Source organism: Phocoena phocoena, chromosome 1 (genome assembly GCF_963924675.1).
Source record: "Phocoena phocoena chromosome 1, mPhoPho1.1, whole genome shotgun sequence".
NCBI lineage: Eukaryota > Metazoa > Chordata > Mammalia > Artiodactyla > Phocoenidae > Phocoena > Phocoena phocoena.
The window spans coordinates 66,055,713-66,080,276 of record NC_089219.1 but is presented as its reverse complement, the minus strand read 5'-3'; the positions used below and the strand labels follow the sequence as shown (position 1 = coordinate 66,080,276).

General features: G+C 36.3%; 1 protein-coding gene across 1 annotated transcript in view; it reads right to left on the bottom strand.

Annotated features, from left to right (window-relative positions):
• ACADM (acyl-CoA dehydrogenase medium chain) overlaps positions 1-24,564 on the bottom strand; it is a 48,248-nt gene that overhangs the window by 260 nt on the left and 23,424 nt on the right. The window contains exons 8-11 of the mRNA XM_065875698.1: positions 22,236-22,344; positions 18,255-18,395; positions 17,590-17,685; positions 1,097-1,345 (exon numbers count right to left, since the gene is read on the bottom strand). Coding sequence (XP_065731770.1) covers positions 1,097-1,345; positions 17,590-17,685; positions 18,255-18,395; positions 22,236-22,344 — 595 coding nt within the window. The remainder of the gene's footprint in view (positions 1-1,096; positions 1,346-17,589; positions 17,686-18,254; positions 18,396-22,235; positions 22,345-24,564) is intronic.

The window sequence follows — 24,564 nt, the reverse complement described above, 5'->3', positions numbered from 1 at the left end:
TAGTTAAAATTATTATAAAAACTCATTTACCAAAATTTTGGAGGACAGTCTTAAAACATCAAAAAAAAGGATATTAACATTTCAAAAAGTGTTTGGGAAATCTAAGTTCAATGTTGCTAAAATATTTTAACCAACTTTTTTGAACTGTTTTTAGCTAGTTGTCGCCTTCAGTCATTTTCTGTTCTTACTCTTAAACCTGATTTCTATCTCTTGTTGCCTAAGGAACACAGTTGCTAAAGAAAAAGATGCTGAAAGGATTTGTTTTTGTTCATTTAGGTAGCCCTAGTAGCCAGCCCTCACTTCCAGTTTAAACTTCTAACCATTTATTAGTTCAGATGGCAGAGAAAAGCTAAAACGTAATAATTACAAGCTCCAGGGAAGGGAGAGTATTACCAGATAAACCCGTAACTTTGGATAAGGCACAAATTCTGGTTCTCAGTTTTTTCAAGTCTAAATTGAGGGGCTGCACTGTCTAAATTTCTTTCTCTAACATTCTATGATTCTACCTCTGGATTTCAAATGACTGGATTTGTCAAATAATTTGCTGGGGGTTGAGGAAAGCAAGGGAAGAGATATTGAGAATCATGGCTTATAATTACTTAAACTACATGTGGACATGAGCATTTATATCTTATTCACTAAATTACTCCTATCCCTAAGTTTTTCTAACCATCAATTTAATTTATAAGACAGAGTCATCTATATCACTTTCTCCTCATGTTTTTTTTATCTCCCAAATATGACTTCAAGAGTTGTCAGGTAAGAGTCAAAATAAAATAACTTAATTAATTTAAATGATACACATACTTTTAGGAGAGCAAAGAGTGAGTTACAATTAGCTAGGATGTTAAGAATCAAAGAAGGCTGATCCAGACATCCTGTACATGTCTGCACCATTTACTCTGTTAGCCTGTTCTCTCTCAAGGAATACACTTCAATGTAACATTCTTCCTTGTGTTAACTAGTTCCAAAAATTTAGGCTCACAGCCATTTATTATAATGATTTATTATTACCTGTGACATAAAAATCTATAATCAGAAATCTACTATGTCATTTATGAATATTATGTTCCTTAAAAATCATTTTTAACATTACCTGATAGATCTTGGCATCCCTCATTAGTTTTTCTACAGGATATTCTGTATTATATCCGTTGCCTCCGAAAATCTGAACAGCATCAGTAGCTACCTGATTTGCAATATCTCCAGCATATGCCTTTGCAATAGAGGCAAAATAGGTATTTCGGCGACCAGAATCAACCTCCCAAGCTGCTCTCTGGTAACTCAATCTAGCTAGTTCAACCTTCATTGCCATGTCAGCCAGCAAAAATGATATTCCTTGGTGCTAGAATTAAACAGAAAAAAGTTTAAGGATATTTATTGACTAAAAGTTTTTTCCCTGGAACTTTTTTTTTAACTTTTAAAACTAATTTTAGACTTAAAAAGTTACATTCTGCTTCCTCCAGTGGTAACATATTACAAAACCATAGTATAATAAACATTGGTAAAATGTTGTCAGCTAAACTATATATTTTATTCAAATTTGGCCAAGTTTTCCACCAATGTCCTTCTTCTGTTGAAAGATCCCATCCAGGATTCCAACTGAATTAAACTGCTATTTCTTCCTAGTCTTTCCTTCTGTTTCATGACCATGGTGCACTTTTGAATAATACTGATTGGTTATTTTTTTGTAGAATGTCCCTCAATTTGGGTTTGCCTGATGTTTTCTCAGGAGTGGAATGAGGTTATAATTTTTGACAAAAATACCACAAAAATTATATGGATCCTTCAGAGTATCTCCTGGGACTTTTTAAAGAAAATTGCCATAGATAGTGAAAAATAATGTGGCACTGTATCAGGTGCTGATGGGAAAGTGACAAAGACAAATAAAAGATGTTTCTTATCCTCTACAGGTTCATAATTAAATAGGAGACTTAGACAAATACTTTCAAGAGGAGACAGTAAGCTTTCTATGAGTTATATGGCCAAGATATGTTATAAGATGGAAATATGTTCACCATACCTTGTGAACATATTTCACATGTGTTTTGTGAAATATTTCACATTTGAAATATTTCACATATTTCACATGTGAAAATTTCAAATATGTAGTATGCTTACAGCTTTGAAAAAATATATTCATGACCACAAAAGAGCAGAACACACATTCTGTTCAAGAGCACATGGAACATTCTGCAGGATAGATAACATGTTAGGCCACAAAAAAAAGTCTCAATAAATGTAACAGGGTTGAAATCATGTCAAACATCTTTTTTGACCACAATGGTAGAGACTATAAATCAACTACAAAAACAAAAAAATCCTGCAAAAAACACCAACATGTGGAATCTAAACAACATGCTACTAAAAAACCCAATGGTTCACTGAAGAAATCAAAGAGGAAATTAAAAAATACCTGGAGACAAATGAAAATGGAAGCACAATGTTCTAAAATCTATGGGACATAACAAAGGCAGTTCTAAGAAGTTTATAGCAATACAGGCCTTCCTCAAGAAACAAGAAAAATCTCAAATAGACAATTAACCTTACACATAAAGAAACTAGAAAAGAAAAATAAGTCCAAAGTTAATAGAACAAAGGAAATAATACAGCTCAGAGTGGAAATAAATGAAATCAAGACAAAAAAATACAAAAGAGATCAATGAAACTAACAGCTGATTCTTTGAAAAGATTTTTAAAAATTGATAAATCTTTAGCCAGACTCATAAAAAGAAGTCAGGACCCAAACAAATAAAATCAGAAACAAAAGAGGACAAGATGCAACCAATATCACAGACACACAAAATATCATGAGAGATTACTACAAAAATTACATGCCAACAAATTAGACAACCTAGAAGAAATGGCTAAATTCATTTAGACATATAACCTAAGAAGACTAAATAAGGAAGAAAAATTTGAACAGACCAATTACTAGTAGTGAAATTGAATCAGTAATAAAAAACTCCCAAGAAACAAAAGTCCAGGACCAGACAGCTTCACAGGTGAATTCTACCAGACATTTAACAAAGACTTAGCACCTATCCTTCTCAAACTATTGCAAAAAATTAAGAAAGGAATGCTCCCAAACTCACTCTACAAAGACAGCATTCCTCTGATACCAAAAACAAATCACTACCAAAAACAAAAAGTAAAAATACATAAAAATTACAGGCCAATATCCCAGATGAACATAGATGCTAAAATCCTCAACAAATAATAGCAAACCAAATTTATTAATAGCTTAAAAAGATCATATACCATGAGATCAAAAGGGATTTATCCCAGGGATGCAAGGATGGTTAAATAGCCGCAAGTCAGTCAACATGATAAACCACATTAACGAAATGAAGGATAAAAACCATATAAACATTTCAATAGATGCAGAAAAAGCTTTTGACAAAATTCAACACCCATTTATGATAAAAACACTCAACTAAGTGTGTGCAGAGGGAACATACCTCAACATAATTAAGGACATAAATGACAAAAACCACAGCTAACATCATACTCAATGGCAAAAAGCTGAAAGCATTTCCTCTAAGATCAGGAACAAGATAAGGATGCCCACTCCCACCACTTTTATTCAACATAGAATTGGGAGTCCTATCCACAACAATCGGACAAGAAAAAGAGGTAAAAAGCATCCACACTAGAAAGGAAGAAGTAAAACTGTCACTGTTTGCAGATGATGATATAGAAAACCCTATAGACTCCACAAAAAAGCTATCAGAATGCTGTAGCGTTTTCATACACTAATAATGATCTGTCAGAGAAAAGAAAATGATCCCATTTACAACTGCATCAAAAAGAATACCTAGGAATAAAAGTAATCAAGGAAGTAAAAGACCTGTACTCTGAAAACTGTGAGACATTGATGAAAGAAACAAAAGATGATACAAATAGAGAGTCCATGCTAATGGATTGGAAGAATTAATATTGTTAAAATACCCATACTATCCAAAGCAATCTACAGATTCATAACAATATGAATATCAAAATACCAACAGAATTTTTCACAGAACTAGAACAAATAATCCTATAATTTGTATGGAACCAAAAAGACGCTGAATAAACAAAGAAATCTTGAGAAAGAACAAAGCTGGAGGTATCATGCTTCCTGATTTCAAATTATACTACAAAGCCATAGGAATCAAAACAGTATGATTAAAAAAAAAAAAAAAAACAGTATGATACTGGCACAAAAACAGACACATAGATCAATGGAACAGAATAGAAAGCCCAGAAATAAATGCCTGCTTATATGATCAATTAATCTTCAACAAAGAAGGTAAGAATATACAATGGGGAAAAGACAGCCAGTTTAAAAAAAAGGTCAGCTACATGCAAAACACAAAACTGGACCATTTCTTTACACCATATACAAAAATAAACTCAAAATGGATGAAAGAATTAAAAGTAAGACCAGAAACCATAGAACTCCTAGAAGGAAACAGAGGCAGTATGCTTTTTTACATTGGTCTTATCAATATTTTTTGGATCTGTCTCCTCAGGCAAGGGCAACAAAAGCAAAAATAAACAAATGGGAGTAGATAAAAGTAAAAACTAAAAAGCTTTTGCACAGTGAAGGAAATCATCAACAAAATGAAAAAGTAACCTACTGAATGGGAGAAGATATTTGTAAATGATATATTTGATAAGGGTTAATATCCAAATTACATTAAAAAATGCAACTTATCAAAAAAAGAAATCCAATAAAAAATGGGCAGAGGACTTGATTAGATATTTTTCCAAAAACACAAAGATGGCCAGTAGACACATGAAAGATGCTCAAAGTCACTAATCATCAGGAAAATGCAAATCAAAACCACAATGAAATATTGCCTCACACCTGTCAGAAAGGCTGTTATCAAAAAGACAACAAATAACAAGTGTTGGCAACAATGTGGAGAAAATGAAACCCTCGTGTACTGCTGGTGGGAATGTAAATTGGTGCAGCCACTATGGAAAACAATATATAGGTTCCTCAAAAAATTAAAAATAGTACTATCATATGATCCAGCAATTCCACTTCTGGGTTTACCTGAAAAGAAAAACACTAATTCAAAAAGATATATGCACTCCGATGTTATATACAGCATAAGGAATATAGTCAATAATACTACAGTAATTTAGTATGTTGAAAGATGGTTACTAGACTTATAGTGATGATCATTTCTTTTTTTTTTTTTTGTGGTACGCAGGCTTCTCACTGTTGCGGCCTCTCCCACAACAGAGCACAGGCTCCGGTCGTGCAGGCCCAGCGGCCATGGCTCACGGGCCCAGCCGCTCCGTGGCATGTGGGATCCTCCTGGACCAGGACACGAACCCGTGTCCTCTGCATTGGCAGGCGGACTCTCAATCACTGTGCCACCAGGGAAGCCCAGATGATCATTTCTTAATGTGTTTGCCTGTCAATCACTATGTTGTACACCTGAAACCAATATATTGTATGTCAACTATACATCAATTAAAAAAACACAGACACATGCACTATATATATATTTTTTTTTTTTTTTTTTTGATAAAGGGAATATAGAGCAAAATGAAAAAAATCACAGTAATTTTCTCTGGACAATGGGATTATGAATAACTTTTTTAACTTAATTTTACTTATATTGTATCACATAAATTATTCTACAATGGATGTGGAATGGAACATATCCTTTAATATACATTCAAAGAAGTCGTAAAGACATTCAGAAACAAGAATACTAAGATTATTAGAAAGGTGCTTTGTGTAGTATGCAACACCAAAATGGGTTTTGAAGACCGATTGGTTATAACAAAGACCCCACACATTCTATGACTGTGTACAAACTAATAGGAACTAAAGGTCACAAAAAATAAAACAAAAAACTGAGGTGTTCAATTTCATATATTTACTCTATTTAGTACTTTAGAACGTGACAAGTTGCTTGAGACTGGTGTGGTAATTAAGTCTTAGAGGAGGCATTATTAACCAATGTGAATAATTCCTATGTAGGATAAGGAAAGTAATAGCTTCCCTTATCACTATCTGCCTGAATTGTGTCCATTCTTCTAAGTCAATGATTCTTTCAGTTTTTTGTTTTTGGTTTCATTTTTGAATAGGTAATACAACCACCAGTTCAAAGTTCAAATTTTCTTCCTACTTGTATCATCCCTGCCCTTCCCCACCCCATTTAATTCCCCCTCCTGGAGGTAATCAGGTTAACAGTTTGTTTTTCATTCTCTCAGAGATATTATATACACACGTAAGCAAATACATCTATTGTCTATCCCTCATTTTTTCCCCGCCCCCCCATTGTCTCTCCCTTTTTTACACATATGGTAGCCTACCATGTTGATGGGTTTTCATTTTGCTTTTCTTACTTATCAATAAATCTAAGCACTCTATATATCAATACATAGATAACTTCTTTATTCTTTTTTAGAACTGCAGGATATTCCACTGTATTGATGATCAAAATCTTGGCTGTTTCTAGTATTAGGCTGTTTCCACACAATGCTGAAATAAACAACCTATAAATATGTCATGCTGCACATAATGGGAATATATCTGAAAGATAAATATTATATGAAATATAGCTGAAGGATAACCATTGCAATGTGGGCCCAAAGGTAGGTACTTTAGATATATATTGCCAAAATGTGGTTCATAAAAGTTATACCAATTTATATTCCCATTGGCATTAGGCAGAATCACTTATTTCACTACAGCCTCAGCAACCTGGTATAACATGCCCATGTTTCTCTTGAAAGATTTTGATTTAAAAATCTAGGGTGGTACCCAGTTTACGTTTTTAATTAATACTCCCAAAGAGTCTCATTCACTTCCATTTCAGCCCATACTTTGAGAAACTCTGTTGTAAATCCAGCTCAGATACCCTGTAATGCATCTAGCCCAAGACAGTCTCTCCTTTTGGTTCTGTAACCTGTCTGTAGCTCTCATTTTGGGACTTAATGTTATACTGCTCTATATTATTTCTTAATATTTCTTTTCTGATATGTATCTTTTCTCCAAAGTCAAAGGCTCCTGAAGGCAGAGGCTATATCAAACTTCTTTTATATCTCTGGAAATAGCACATGTAGAGTATGCAAAGAGGACAGACTCTTTAATAAGTGACTACTTGGGTTCACATCTTTTTTTTCTTTTTTTAAACATCATTATTGGAATATAATTGCTTCACAATGGTGTGTTAGTTTCTGCTTTATAACAAAGTGAACCAGTTATACATATGTGCCCATATCTCCTCCCTCTTGCATCTCCCTCCCACCCCCCCACCCCTCTAGGGGGTCAAAAAGCAACAAGCTGAACTCCCTGTGCTATGTGGCTGCTTCCCACTAGCTATCTATTTTACATTTGGTAGTATATATTAGTGATGCCACTCTCTCACTTCCTCCCAGCATACCCTTCCCCCTACCCCATGTCCTCAAGTCTGTTCTCTACACCTGCATCTTTATTCCTGTCCTGCCCCTAGATTCTTCAGAACCATTATTTTTATATATTCCATATATATATGTTAGAATATGGTATTTGTTTTTCTTTCTGACTTACTTCACTCTGTATGACAGACTCTAGGTCCATCCACCTCACTACGAATAACTCAAGTTCATTTCTTCTTATGGATGAGTAATATTCCACTGCATATATGCGCCACATCTTCTTTATCCATTCATCTGTCAGTGGACATTTAGGTTGCTTCCATGTCCTGCCTATTGTACATAAAGCTGCAATGTACATTGTGGTACATGACTCTTTTTGAATTATGGTTTTCTCAGTGTATATGCCCAGTAGTGACATTGCTGGGTTGTATGGAGGTTCTATTTTTACTTTTTTAAGGAACCTCCATACTGTTCTCCATAGTGGCTATATCAATTTACATTCCCACCAACAGTGCAAGAGGGTTCCCTTTTCGCCAAACCCTCTCCAGCATTTATTGTTTGTAGATTTTTTGATGAGGGCCATTCTGACTGGTGTGAGGTGACACCTCATTGTAGTTTTGATATGCATTTCTCTAATGATTAGTGATGTTGAGCAACCATTCAGGTGCTTGTTGGCAAACTGTATATTTTCTTTGAAGAAATGTTTATTTAGGTCTTCTGCCCATTTATGGATTGTGTTGTTTACTTTTTTGATATTGAGCTGAATGAGCTGCTTGTATATTTTGGAGATTAATCCTTTGTGAGTTGCTCCAATTGCAAATATTTTCTCCCATTCTGAGGGTTGTCTTTTCACCTTTTTAATGGTTTCCTTTGCTGTGCAAAGACATTTAAGTTCCATTAGGTCCATTTGTTTATTTTTGTTTTTATTTCCATTTCTCTAGGAGGTGGGTCCAAAAAGATCTTGCTGTGATTTATGTCATAGAATGTTCTGCCTATGTTTTCCTCTAAGAGTTTTATAGTGTCTGGATTTACATTTAGGTCTTTATTACATTTTGAGTTTATTGTTGTGTATGGTGTTAGGCAGTGTTCTAATTTCATTCTTTTACATGTAGCTGTACAGTTCTCCCAGCACCACGTATTCCAGAGGCTGTCTTTTCTCCATTGTATATTCTTGCATCCTTTATCAAAGATAACGTGACCATATGTGCGTGGGTTTATCTCTGGGCATTCTATCCTGTACAACTGATATATATTTCCCTTTTTGTGCCAGTACCATAGTGTCTTGATTACTGTAGCTTTGTGGTAGACTCTGAAGTCAGTGAGCCTGATTCGTCCAACTTTGTTTGTCTTTCTCGAGATTGCTTTGGCTATTCGGGGTCTTTTGTGTCTCCATACGAATTTTAAGATGTTTTGTTCTAGTTCTGTAAAAAATTCCACTGGTAATTTGTTAGGGATTGCACTGAATTTGTAGATTGCTTTGGGTAGTAGAGTCATTTTCACAATGTTGATTCTTCCAATCCAAGAACATGGTATATCTCTCCATCTGTTTGTATCATCTTTAATTTCTTTCATCAGTGTCTTATAGTTTTCTGCATATAGGTCTTTCGTCTCCTTAGGTATTTTATTCCTTTTGTTGCAATGGTAAATGGGAGTGTTTCCTTAATTTCTCTTTCAGATTTTACATCATTAGTGTATAGGAATACAAGAGATTTCTGTGCATTAATTTGTATCCTGCTACTTTACCAAATTCATTGATTAGCTCTAGTAGTTTTCTGGTAGCATCTTTAGGATTCTCTATGTATAGTATCATGTCATCTGCAAACAGTGACAGCTTTACTTCTTCTTTTCCGATTTGGATTCCTTTTATTTCTTTTTCTTCTCTGATTGCTGTGGCTAAAACTTCCAAAACTATGTTGAATAAGAGTGCTGAGAGTGGGCAACCATGTCTTGTTCCTGATCTTAGTGGAAATGGTTTCAGTTTTTTAACATTGAGAACGATGTTGGCTATGGGTTTGTCATATTTGGCCTTTATTATGTTGAGGTAAGTTTCTTCTATGCCTACTTTCTGGAGGGTTTTTAAGATAAATGGGTATTGAATTTTGTCGAAAGCTTTTTCTGCACCTGTTGAGATGATCATATGGTTTTTCTCCTTCAGTTTGTTAATATGGTGTATCACATTGATTGACTTGCATATATTGAAGAATCCTTGCATTCCTGGGATAAACCCCACTTGATCATGGTGTATGATCCTTTTAATTTGCTGTTGGATTCTGTTTACTAGTATTTTGTTGAGGATTTTTGCACCTATGTTCATCAGTGATATTGGCCTGTAGTTTTCTTTCTTTGTGACATCTTTGTCTGGTTTTGGTATCAGGATGATGGTGGTCTTGTAGAATGAGTTTCGGAGTGTTCCTCCCTCTGCTATATTTTGGAAGAGTTTGAGAAGGATAGGTGTTAGCTCTTCTCTAAATGTTTGACAGAATTTGCCTGTGAATCTATCTGGTCCTGGGCTTTGGTTGTTGGAAGGTTTTTAATCACAATTTCAATTTTAGTGCTTGTGATTGATCTGTTTATATTTTCTATTTCTTCCTGGTTCAGTCTCAGAAGGTTGTGCTTTTCTAAGAATTTGTCCATTTCTTCCAGGTTGTCCATTTTATTGTAATACAGCTGCTTGTAGTAATCTCTCATGATCCTTTGTATTTCTGCAGTGTCAGTAGTTACTTCTCCTTTTTCATTTCTTATTCTATTGATGACTCTTACCCTTTTTTTCTTGATGAGTCTGGCTAATGGCTTATCAATTTTGTTTATCTTCTCCAAGAACCAGCTTTTAGTTTCACTGATCTTTGCTACTGTTTCCTTATTTTTCTTTTATTTCTGAACTGATCTTTATGAGTTCTTTCCTTCTACTAACTTTGGGGTTTTTTTATTCTTCTTTCTCTAATTGCTTTAGGTGTAAGGTTAGGTTGTTTATTTGAGATGTTTCTTGAGGTAGGACTGTATTGCTATAAACTTCCCTCTTAGAACTACTTTTGCTGCATCCCATAGGTTTTGGGTAGTTGTGTTTTCATTGTCATTTGTCTCTAGGTATTTTTTGATTTCTTATTTGATTTCTTCAGTGATCTCTTGGTTATTAAGTAGTGTATTGTTTAGCCTCCATGTATTTGTATTTTTTACAGATTTTTTCCCATGATTCATATCTAATCTCATAGCATTGTGGTAGGAAAAGATACCTGACATGATTTCAATTTTCTTAAATTTACCAAGGCTTGATTTGTTACCCAAGATATGATCTATCCTGGAGAATGTTCCATGAGCACATGAGAAGAAAGTATATTCTGTTGTTTTTTGGATGGAATGTCTTATAAATATCAGTTAAGTCCATCTTTAAATGTATCATTTAAAGCTTGTGTTTTCTTATTTATTTTCATTTTGGATGATCTGTCCATTGGTTAAAGTGGCGTGTTCAATTTCCCTACTATTATTGTGTTACTGTCAATTTCCCCTTTTATGGCTGTTAGCATTTGTGTTATGTATTGAGATGCTTCTATGTTGGGTGCATAAATATTTACAATTGTTATATTTTATTCTTGGATTGGTCCCTTGATCATTATGCAGTGTCTTTGTCTCTTGTAATAGTCTTTATTTTAAAGCCTATTTCGTCTGATATGAGAATTGCTACTGCAGCTTTCTTTTGATTTCCATTTGCATGGAATATCTTTTTCCATCCCCTCACTTTCAGTCCATATGTATCCCTAGGTCTGAAGTGGGTCTCTTGTATACAGCATATTTTAATGGGTCTTGTTTTTGTATCCATTCAGCCAGTCTGTCTTTTGCTTGGAGCATTTAATCCATTTACATTTAAGGTAATTATCGATACGTATGTTCCTATTACCATTTTCTTAATTGTTTCAGGTTTGTTAGTGTAACTCTTTTCCTTCTCTTGTGTCTCCTGCCTAGAGAAATTCCTTTAGCATTTGTTGTAAAGCTGGTTTGGTGGTGCTGAATTCTCTTAGCTCTTGCTTGTCTATAAAGGTTTTAATTTCTCTGTCGAATCTGAATGAGATCCTTCCTGGGTAGAGTAATCTTGGTTTTAAGTTTTTCCCTTTCATCACTTTAAATATGTCCTGCCACTCCCTTCTGGCTTGCAGAGTTTCTGCTGAAAGATCAGCTGTTAACCTTATGAGGATTCCCTTGTATTTTATTTGTTGCTTTTCCCTTGCGGCTTTTAATATATTTTCTTCGTATTAGATTTTCTTTTTTTCCAGTACGCGGGCCTCTCACTGCTGTGGCCTCTCCCGTTGTGGAGCACAGGCTCCAGACACGCAGGCTCAGCGGTCATGGCTCACGGGCCCAGCCGCTCCGCGGCATGTGGGATCTTCCTGGACCAGGGCACGAACCCGTGACCCCTGCATCGGCAGGCGGACTCTCAACCACTGCGCCACCAGGGAAGCCGTTTGTATTTGATTTTTGATTTTGATTAATATGTGTCTTGGTGTGTTTCTTCTTGGATTTTCCTGTATGGGACTCTCTGTGCTTTCTGGGCTTGATTAACTATTTCCTTTCCCATATTAGGGAAGTTTTCAACTATAATCTCTTCAAATATTTTCTCAGTCCCGTTCTTTTTCTCTTCTTCTTCTGGGACCCCTATAATTCAAATGTTGGTGCATTTAATGTTGTCCCAGAGTTCTCTAAGACTGTCCTAAATTCTTTTCATTCTTTTCTCTTTATTCTGCTCTGCAGTAGGCATTTCCACTATTTTATCTTCCAGGTCACTTATCCGTTCTTCTGCCTCAGTTATTCTGCTCTTGATTCCTTCTAGAGAAATTTTAATTTCATTTATTGTGTTGTTCATCACTGTTTGTTTGCTCTTTAGTTCTTCTAGGTCCTTGTTAAACGTTTCTTGTTTTCTCTCCATTCTATTTCCAAGATTTTGGATCATCTTTACTATTATTACTCTGAATTCTTTTTCAGGTAGACTGCCTATTTCCTCATTTGTTTGGTCTGGTGGGTTTTTGCCTTGCTCTTTCATCTGCTGTGTTTTTCTTTTCTTCTCATTTTGCTTAACTTACTGTGTTTGGGGTCTCCTTTTCGCAGGCTGTAGGTTCATAGTTTCTGTTGTTTGTAGTGTCTGCCCCCAGTGGCTAAGTCTGGTTCAGTGGGTTGTGTAGGCTTCCTTGTGGAGGGGACTGGTGCCTGTGTTCTGGAGGATGAGGCTGGATCTTGTCTTTCTAGTAGGCAGGACCGCATCCAGTGTGTGTTTTGGGGTGTCTGTGACTTTATTATGATTTTAGGCAGCATCTCTGCTAATGGGTGGGGTTGTATTCCTGTCTTGCTAGTTGTTTGGCATAGGGTTTCCAGCACTGCAGCTTGCTGGTTGTTGAGTGGAGCTGGGCCTTAGTGTTGAGATGGAGATCTCTGGGAGAGCTTTCACCATTTAATATTACATGGAACCGAGAGACCTCTGGTGGACCAATGTCCTGAACTCAGCTCTCCCACCTCAGAGGCACAAGCGTGACACTGGCCAGAGCACCAAGACCCTGTCAGCCACACGGCTCAGATGAAAAGGGAGAAAAAAAGAAAGAAGGAAAGAAAGAAAAAATAAAATAAAATAAAGTTATTAAAATAAAAAATTAAAGTTATTATTAAAAATAAATTAAAAAGTGATAAGAAACAAAGAAAGAAGAGAGCAACCAAACCAAAAACAAATCCACTAATGACAACAGGCACTAAAAACTATACTAAAAAAAAAAAAATAAATAAATAAACCAGACAGACAGAACCCTAGGATAAATGGTAAAAGCAACAGACAAAGGCACACAAAGAAGCATACACATGCACACTCACAAAAAGAGAAAAAGTAAAAAAATATATATCGTTGCTCCCAAAGTCTACCTCCTCAATTTTGGGATTATTCGTTGTCTATTCAGGTATTCCACAGATGCAGGGTACATCAAGTTGATTGTGGAGATTTAATCCACTGCTCCAGAGGCTACTGGGAGAGATTTCCCTTTCTCTTCTTTGTTCACACAGCTCCTGGGGTTCAGCTTTGGATTTGGCCCCGCCTCCACATGTAGGTCACCTGAGAACGTCTGTTCTTCACTCAGACAGGAGGGGGTTAAAGTAGCAGCTGATTAGGGGGCTGTGGCTCACTCAGGCCGGGGGGAGGGAGGGGTACGGAATGAGGGGCGAGCCTGCATTGGCAGAGGCCGGCATGACATTGCAACAGCGTGAGGCATGCCATGTGTTCTCCTGGGGAAGGTGTCCCTGGATCACGGGACCCTGGCAGTGGTGGGCTGCACAGGCTCCCAGGAGGGGAGGTGTGGATAGTGACCTGTGCTTGCACACAGGCTTCTTGGTGGCTGCAGCAGCAGCCTTAGCATTTCAGCCCGTCTTGGTGTCCGCGCTAATAGCCGCGGCTCGTGCCCATCTCTGTAGCTCATTTAGACGGTGCTCTGAATCTCCTCTCCTCGCGCACCCCGGAATAATGGTCTCTTGCCTCTTAGGCAGGTCCAGACATTTTCCCGGACTCCCTCTCGGCTAGCTGTGGCACACTAGCCCCCTTCAGGCTGTGTTCACTCAGCCGACCCCAGTCCTCTCCCTGGGATCCGACCGAAGCCGAGCCTCAGCTCTCAGCCCCCGCCCACACCAGAGGGTGAGCAAACAAGTCTCTCAGGCTGGTGGGTGCTGGTTGGCACTGATGCTCTGTGCGGGAATCTCTCTGCTTTGTCCTCTGCACCCCGGTTGCTGCACTCTCCTCCATGGCTCCAAAGCTTTCCCCGCCCCGCCACCCCTGTCTCCACCAGTGAAGGGGCTTCCTAGTGTATGGAAACCTTTCCTCCTTCACAGCTCCCTCCCAGAGGTGCAGGTCCCATCCCTGTTCTTTTGTCTCTGTTTCTTCTTTTTTCTTTTGCCCCACCCAGGTACGTGGGGAGTTTCTTGCCTTTTGGAAAGTCTGAGGTCTTCTGCAAGCATTCAGAAGGTGTTCTGTAGGAGTTGTTCCACATGTAGATGTATTTCTGATGTATTTGTGGGGAGGAAGGCAATCTCCACGTCTCACTCCTCCACCATCTTGAAGTTCCTCCCCGGGTTCAAATCTTGATTTCATCATTAACTGATGTTCTTACATATAATAAATAAGACTACCAGTACTTACTCTATAGTATTTTGTGGATTAAATTAATTAATACATGTAGAGCACTTAGGATATTGCCTAGAACAAAGAAAGCAGCTATTTATTAATATTTTAATATAGTAGTAGTTCAATTACTACTATTTGTTGAGAAGTTCACACTGCAAAACATATCATAAATGCTAGAAATCTAAAGGTTTCCAACACAGAAATTTACTACTTTTATGGATATTACATTCTAGTGAGGCAGTAAAGAAAGACAATAAACAAACACATACATGGTATAATGTTGGGCAGTGCTAAGACGAAGAAAAAAAGTGGGAATACTATATAGAATGTTGGAGGTGTTTTTTTACACAGGGTAATCAAGGGTACATTCTTTAGTGAAATGAATGAGCAAGTGGATATCTAGGGGGAAGAGTAAAGTTAAAAACAACAACAAAAGGTCACTGTGGATGACAGTTGACCATTTTAAGGACTCTGGATTTTAATTTGAGTATGATGAGAAGATATGAAAGAATTTTGAGCATAAAATGGTTAAGTAACAGGGAGATATAAGTATATTTCTTTCTAAGTATATCTTATTTCAGTCTTAAGTCCCCAATAACATTTTCCCTCATCCATTTTCCCCTCAAGAAAAGTTACTGCTAACTAGCAATAATAATCAATACAAATGGGAATTATTCTCAACAGATTTTTTTCATATCATCCCAAACCACTCCAACTTCACCTGGATGGAGGGTTTTAACTAGACAAAGGAGTAGGCAGTTATTGCCATTAAGAGATTCTACCATCCCGTAATTTGTTATCAATGTTCCTAGTTCTACTCATTGGTTAAAAAAAGTACCATTCTCTGTTTTTGGCAGCTTTCTTTAGCCACATCAAGTTAAGCACTGTGAGGATAAGTAGTGACATAGCGTTCTCTTAAAGAGAGAAGTGATAATAACAACAATAATAAACATGGTAGTGAATAGGAGAGCTGTGATTAGAGTACTACACTCTATAATGTCTCTTAAGACAAAACAAAACAAAATCTATTCTTTCTTTTTGGAAATAACAGAACAAAGCTATATATAAATCAGCCCTTTAGTGTTACCTTTGTTTAGCCTAGAAAAGTAGTAAGCAAAAACAAAGATTTTCTACACTTAACAGTAAGAGCCATGAGGAAAAAATATCAACTTCAGAGTCTGTAAGAAGTGGAACATAAAAGATTCCATATTGAGTTGAAAATAGCCAGAAGAGTTATCATCAGATACTTGGTGGGGAGGACCTGGAAATTATGTTATCTGTTTACAATTAAACTAAACTAATATTTAGTAATAAATATACATTCCACTAATCTGTATACATATAGTTCTGGCAACATAAATGAGCTAATGTAGAGTCTCTCTTTGGTGACAAACACAAAGAAATACTTGATTTAAAAACAGCTCTTAGAATGCTGAAACCTCTGGACTACCTGATAAAAGTACAAAAACCAATTCCCCTGGATGCTTCCACAATGCATTGAAGGAAAATAATACCTGCTGCAGATAAACTTACAAGCAAAAATTAAGAGAGGAAATAACTGGTCATGACAGAGAGAACACATGCAACAGACCAAAAAAATAATCACCCTAATAACTTGAGATAACAGAAAAATATCAGAAAATGACTATAACTTAAGTATTATATAATTAAGGAGATAAAAGGAGAATAAGAAGCTATGTTAAAAAAACAGGCTACCATAAAAGAAAGGGTGGAGATGAAAAAGAACCAAACATAAATTCTAGAAATGAAAAAAGTCATTAAACGGATTAAGTAGCAGATTAGACACAGGGTAAGAAAAACTGAAAAGCAAATCTGAGAAAATTATCTAGAATACAGCAAAGATAAATTACAAAATTGAGGTTAAGAGATACAGAGCAGTACTAATCCAAGTTTGATCTGTGGATCACTGCCAGTCCACAAATTGTTACTGGACTAGTTCATGATACAGAAAGTGAGAGTAAGCATTTGCAACAATTTGATATTATTGTGACATTCTTATATTTTACAAGAATAATGGTTCACAATTGATTGGAAATTAAAAACAATCTTTCACCACAGATAGTTTGAGAACCACTGACACACAGAGGTAGAAATAGGGAGTGTTCACTGTACAACCTATAGTTAACAGGAGTTACAGGAGAGAATATAGACAATGGGGGAGCATCAACATTTGAAAAGATAAGATTAAAAATGTCCTGGGAATTCCCTGATGGTCCAGTGGTTAGGACTCTGAGCTTTCACTGCCCCAAGGGCCTGGGTTCAATCCCTGGTTGGGGAACTAAGATCCTATAGGCCGTGTGGTGCAGCCGAAAAATAATAATAATAAAAAAATAATAAATAGTACTAAAATTATTTGATACTCAAGAAGACATGAGAAGTAACATGAATTAAGAACATGAAATGGAATCCTGGACCTATGACTTCTAAATTGTGTGTCCTTGGAGAAATTATTTATTCTCTCTGAGTTGCTGTTTCCTGATCTTTAATAGAAATTATAGTACTACCAAAACAAGAGTGTAATGGGGGAAATGCATAATATATTTTAAATGTGTAGCACAGTGTCAGGTACACCACAGGCACTCAAATATTAGTTGTTCTTTTTCTTCTTAATTAACAGAATCCCCAAAGTGGACAATAGTTAGTAGCAGAGTCTAAAGAAAATCTATTCTTAAAACCCACCCTGGGGATTTCCCTGGTGGCCCAGTGGTTAACACTCCACGCTCCCAATACAGGGGGCCTGGGTTGGATCCCTGGTCTGGGAACTAGATCCCACATGCATGCCGCAACTAAGAGTTAGCATGCCACAACTAAGGAGCCCACCTGCCGCAACTAAGGAGCCCGCCTGCCAGAATGAAGACCTGGCACAACCAAATAAATAAATAAATATTTAAAATAAATAAATAAACAAATAAATAAATTAAAACCCACCCTGACAGTTCACATTATCTTCTTGCTACCAAAGCAGAAATAAATTATTTTGTACTTAAAAGATAATTTTCAAATATTTAGATGAAAATCAATGTCTTTACATTTGAACAAAGCAAGTACAGTATTAAAATTACCTCTACAAGCAGCTTTCCAAAAGTCTTCCTCTCCAGGGCATACTTGGTAGCTTCATCCAAAGCTCTTTGTGCTAGTCCCACAGCACCAGCTGCTACCTAGTATTTTAACATTTTACAAAGCAAAAGTTCATGTTGTCTTTAAAACACACGTATAATGGCTATTTGCCTAAAATCTAAGTTAAGGATTATACAAAGAGAAGCTGACCTATACCTTAAGGCAATAAAGGGTGGGGGAGATAACAAGCATTTAAATTTATATTATTTATGAATTAAAGGTTAATGGAAGGTATTTGTAAGGCACAGGATCATAGCCTAGAGACAAGTCATTCTTTCTGTTTAACAAGGGAAAACTTCTGGGGGAGGGGGGGGGAATACTCCTAATGAGTGAGGGAAGAGGAATGAGTACACATCAGCAGGAATGATTAAGTGTGAAATGCTTCTTTGTAAATCAAACAGCTACAGTAATTCTGTATTTACTAAAATAACTTCTGTAACAGCAAGAGTGTTGAAGAATTCTAAAACAAACAAAAAATAATATCCTTCCATCCTTATAAAAGAAGCAGATATTAAAAAAGAAATACAGACCAAGAATACAGTGTCAAAATAAAACTACTCAGTGTAATAAATGAAAAATCCTATAAAAGTTATTAAGTCATATTACTTACTAGAGGTCTGGTTTTATCAAAAGCTCCCATTGCAATTTTGAAACCAGCTCCCTCACCAATTAAAACATTTTCCTTAGGTATTCTCACATCTTCAAAGACAATTCCTCTTGTATCTGAACATCGCTGGCCCATATTTAATTCCTAATAAGGAAAACAAACAATATATATTAAGGAACATTTTTTGAGCTAGCACGTATTCTTGCTTTAACCACTGTTTTATGACTTTTCTGCAATTGTCTTAAACAGAGGTGGACAAACTATGGCCTGCAATGCCTGTTTTGTAAAGATAGCTTTATTGGACTACAGTTGTTACTGAGTCCAAGCACTCTGCTCGCCGCACGACAGGCCAATGAATCAGAGACGAGGTGTTGGTAGGAATGTAAATTGGTGCAGCCACTATAGAAAACAGTATGGAGGTTCCTCAAAAAACAAAAAAATAGGGTTACCATATGATCCAGCAATTCCACTCCTGGGCATGTACCCAGAAAAAACTATAATTCGAAAAGATACATGCACCCCTATGTTAAGAGCAGCACTATTCACAATAGCCAAGACATGGAAACAACCTAAATGTTGACAGATGAATGGATAAAGATGTGTGTGTGTGTGTGTGTGTGAGTGTGTGTGTGTATTATATATACATATATATAATACACACAATGGAATATTACTCAGCCATAAAAAGAATGAAATAATGCCACTTTCAGTAACATGGATGGACCTAGAGATTATCATACTAAGTGAAGTAAGTCAGAAACAGAAAGGCAAATATGATATCACTTATATGTGGAATCTAAAATATATGACAAATGAACATATCTACTAAACAGAAACAGATTCACAGACATAGAGAACAAACCTGTGGTTGCCAAGGAGGGGGTGGAGGTGGGGGAGGGAAGGACTGGGAGTTTGGGATTAGCAGATGCAAACTCATATATATATATATATATATATATATATATATGAGATGGATAAACAACAAGGTCCTACTGTATAGCACAGGGAACTATATTCAATATCCTGTGATAAAACATAATGGAAAAGAATATGAAAAAGAATATATATATGTATAACTGAATCACCTTTCTGTATAGCAGAAATTAACACACTATAAATCAACTACACTTCAATAAAATATATATATGAAAAAAGAAATTGCCAAGGTAGCTATATCCCCTCAACATTTCATTAAAAAATTTTTCAAACCAACAGAAGAACTGCAAGAGTAGTAAAATGAATACCTCATCTTTACCTAGATTTGCCAATTTTGGCACATTTCCTTTATTTCTGTGTTTTGTGGGTGTGTATAACTATTAGCATTATTTGCTGAATTATTTGAGAGGAAGTTGCAGATACCATGACCCATCTTAACAATTTAATCTTGTTTTTAATAAGCAGCGTGAGAAGCAGGGGCAATGGGAACATAGAGCTGTAAACAAATTCTTTAATTTACTTGATTTAATATTAATAATCTGCTTCCAGGCTTGAAAAAATAGTGACAGTAATATATAGTTTGACTGAGAAAAAAACCAACATCTCTTTGTCTTTATAAGTTGATAAACTCTAGTACCTTAGACCCTCACTCAGACATAATGAGAAAACACTGGATTTACGAAAACAGTTTTACTCTATCCTGTTTCCCTGACTCATCCCAAACACCAGAACATTTAAAACCAAAATGCTTCCTGGACTCATCTCAAGCCATATAATTTCTAAAACACAAAACATTTTGAAAAACATCAGATTTCACAAATTTGTAAAATTCTGATAATTTCAAAAAAGACTTAAGGAGATTTAAATATATATAATATAACTATCTATCTCTCTCACTAGAAAATTAGATCCTCAAGGGCAGGATCTAATTTTTTCTGTTTTGATCAATACAGTATCCTCAATACCTTGAATAATGCCTAGCATATAGTATGAACTCAATAATAAATATTTATTGAATCAGAGATTTTTTTTTAAAGTTAGAATATGGGAAAAAGGAAAGGGAGACTAGACATAGCAAGATAAAATCAGAAATCGGTTTACTATGTAATAAAATATAATCTGTCAGGACCTTTACGTTTTCTAGAGACGGCCATAAATTTGGCCCTGAGTTTTCTAGCCACCATCCCTAAAAAGGAACAACAAATAAAACATGAATAAAAACAAACTAATTGCTTGGAAGAAGCACAACCATTCTTAGTACTTCTATTTTGTTATATACAATAATCTCATTATATTTTTATTTGTAAAGTGCAGTCTACCTTTAATATCTATCTTAAAAGAAAGTATAGAATAATACAGTGTAGGAAACTGCACTAGCCAAGTTTCTAGGACACGTTAGCACTGATCTCAACTCTGCCTCCTAAGTATGTAACCTTGAGTAAATCATTTCACTTGGATTTCAGTTTCAGTGTTCAGCAAACAGACCATAAAAAATGTGTAGGGTATCTTCCACTTTTAACATTCTACAGCCTAAAGGGGAAAGTACCCCTCTTACATACATTAGCAACATGGTTCCATTTTGAAGAGGCTTTGGTACAAAAGAGAGATTCTCATGGCTTTTAATAAAACATACAAATACATATGATTGGTTTAGAAGTTTGCATAACTTGGTCAACTCAAAGTAGCCTTTCCAGTTCAGGTTATGTCACCCTTAGTCTAATATCTGACAAGATAATCGGAACCTTTACCCATTTGGAAGAAAATTCATGTAACTCTTAATTAACTTCCATAATCCCTCCTTTGCCTTAGATATAGACATCATTTAGTCATTAATAGGTTTTCTTTTTTACAAATTCACTTTGAAAAAAAAGAGCTTTACATTTGTAAAACTGCATCTCCTCTTCCTTTTCTCAGAGTTATAATCTTAAATCATGCTTCCTTAGCTCTCACTAGGACTACTTTAATGACTTCATTTCTTTCCTTCTTTGATTTACTAAATTTTAAACTCTTTTCTCTTTAATCTACTTTAAATGCTACTGCTTAATTATATCCACGCATTCAGGTTACTATGCTTTTGTTTCTCTTTTTTTAAAATATATTATTTTTATTTTTGGCTGTGTTGGGTCTTCATTGCTGCACGCAGACTTTCTCTAGTTGTAGCGAGCAGGGGCCACTCTTCGTTGCGGTGCATAGGCTTCTCATTGTGGTGGCTTCTCTTGCTGCGCAGCATGGGTTCTAGGCGCACTGGCTTCAGTAGGTGCAGCACATGGGCTCAGTAGTTGCAGCACGCGGGCCCTAGAGCATGTGGGCTCAGTAGTTCCAGCGCGTGGGCTCTAGAGCGCAGGCTCAGTAGTTGTGGCACACGGGCTTAGTTGCTCCGTGGCACGTGGGATCTTCCTGGACCAGGGATCGAACCCGTGTCTCCTGCATTGGCAGGTGGATTCTTAAGCACTGCGCCACCAGGGAAGTTCCCCATATTACTATCCTTTTCAAATATGTTAAATTACCTTTTCTTGTTCAAATAAAATTTTTCTTGCCTTCTCACATTCAAGGCTCTTTGCCATTTCTAAACTTTCTCAGGAACAGCTTTTTATCTTAGTGTTGTATGAACTTGGGTAATCAACTTATGTCACACTGTTTTAATCCATAAAATGGGCATAACGCTACTTATCCTACATGAAAGGTTGCTGTGAGCAAAGAAAAAGAATGGCGAAGTGTTTTGAAATATCTAAAACTCTATTACTGGGCAGGCCATACAAATGATAGTTTGATTTCTGCTTCATTATCCCTCACAGCTGTTATTGGCATTCTCCATAGACTGGCACCAAGAATGGCTACTCTTTCAAATAATTACTTGACACAACTATTCTCAACTTAAAAATCTTTAACAAGGACTATTTCACCCAATAATATCAAAAGCAGATTTATTTTTATTGCAACTTAATACAACCAAAATGTTTTCAATAAAGGAAACTGAAATTAGTAATTTTGAAATTTATAGTTAAAATAATATTGGAGGCCTTAATCACTGATAAATACACACTTTACCTTTCTTCCAATCTGTACTCCTGGGGTGTCTGCTTCCACAATAAATCCAGTAAAGGCTTTACTAGCAGGAGCCTTAGGATCCAGATCAGAACGAGCCAATAAAAAATACCTAATACACATATACATACATGATGATAGATAATAGTATCAGCAGATAACATATGGTGACTCCCATCTCAGTTAATCCTCCCAACAATCCCAATTATTATTACTCCCATTTTATAGATGAAGAAATGAAGAATCAGAGAGGTTTAAAAGTTCACCCAGGCCACATACTTACAACACGGCAGAGCTAGTATTTCACCCCACATTTACTTCTTAACTAATATGGTATCTAACTTTTTTGTAGTTTGATTGACAAGTAAAAATTCCTTGTATCAAGATGACATAAAATAAAGTATGTGTGTGTTGGAACTGTCACTTTTTCTTTCCCAAAACTAGTTTAAGTATTTAAGGGACAAGTTATCTGGAAAAGGAGGATAAATGGGGCTGCCTGTGAAAAGAAATGAGATAGTGACCCCTATGTTCTGACTACTGTCCTCTTCATGCAGCAAAATCAGAGTTTGTGTTACAGCTGAATTATGAATATCTCCTGGGTTTTCTCTCCAGAAGAATTCTTCCCAGGAAGATTTAAAAATAAAACATGAGGAAAAAAGGCAAAACATCCAAATATCCATGTAACCCATGTTCTAAATAGCCTGATATAGGAGAAATTTTTTTTAAATTTCTTAAACAACTAATTTATTTTCTATGCTTAAAACTAATAAACTGGGCTCCTCTGGTGGCACAGTGGTTGAGAGTCCGTCTGCCGATGCAGGGGACACAGGTTCGTGCCCTGGTCCGGGAGGATCCCACATGCTGCTGAGCGGCTGGGCCTGTGAGCCACGGCGGCTGGGCCTGTGCGTCCAGAGCCTGTGCTCCGCAACGGGAGAGGCCACAACAGTGAGAGGCCCGTGTACCGAAAAAAAAAAAAAAAAAAAAAAACGAATAAACTATCATCTACTCTACAGTTTCACTTAATAGTTTAAAAAATAGTAAAAATTGTTTTCTAGTTTCATATATTACCTAATTTGTCTTACTACATGATGCGCTGTACTTAATTCTTAAAATTGTGAAAGCTTCTACTTGCATTGTTGGATTTCCCTCAACTTGTTACATTTTAATCATTTCTTCACTTTTTTTATTACTTGTGATATTATGATAACTTACTTAAAGATAATGATATAGCACTCCATAATACTGGACACTCATAAAGTGATTGACATATTTAAAATAAACAGTAAACTCACTCTCAGGAATAATGCTTTTCTTGCCAAAAAATAGCACCGAAGAGCACACATATATAATCAGAATTTTTGCAGACAAGGAAAGATAGCCCATTTTTAGTTCATTATACCAATCACCAGGTCCTTCTTCTGTAAGTTTCTATTTATATACTTGTAGTGATGAGTAAATACATTTTACCCATGACCACTTAACACACACTAGATAGAACTGTTGTTGAAATTCTTGTGTTTATGTTGAGCTATACATTTTTCTCACTTTAACACACTTATTCTAAACTGACTTTTGAAGCAAACATACAAGCCTACTCTTCCATGTATGAGACATTATTTAAAAAATTTTTAAATTCTTCCTACACAACCAAATCTAATTCCTTTACTCTTCATAGGACATGTTTTCTGTGCTCACCCTAATGAAGGACATTTACTTGCTTCTGAATTTATTTCATTTTGTCAATGCATGTCTTAAAAAGTGTCACCCAGAACTGTTACCATTTTTTTCCTACTTGTTTGATGCTATACTTCTATTACTTCAGCAAGAAATTACATTTGCTTCTTAAAGGCAGATACATCACACTGTTGATTCCTATAGAACCTTTCTTCATCTTTTGTGGATTTTTTTTTTTTTTTTTTTTTGCGGTACGCGGGTCTCTCACTGCTGTGGCCTCTCCCGTTGCAGAGCACAGGCTCCGGACGCGCAGGCTCAGCAGCCACAGCTCACGGGCCCAGCCGCTCCGCGGCATGTGGGATCCTCCCGGACCGGGGCACGAACCCCCGTCCCCTGCATCGGGAGGCAGACTCCCAACCACTGCGCCACAAGGGAAGCCCCCTTTCTTCATCTTTTTTCCACAAATAATGCTATCAAATATGTTTTCCTTCAACATTTTATATTAATACAAAGGATTTTATGATCCTTTGTTGAACTTCATGTCATTATTTTTGGACCTATATATTTGGACCTTTTAGATTTTATTAAAGTAAAATTCTGTCCTCTCTAAACTTATTGCTCAGAAGCAGAGAAATGTGCTATACCAATGGCTTTCCTT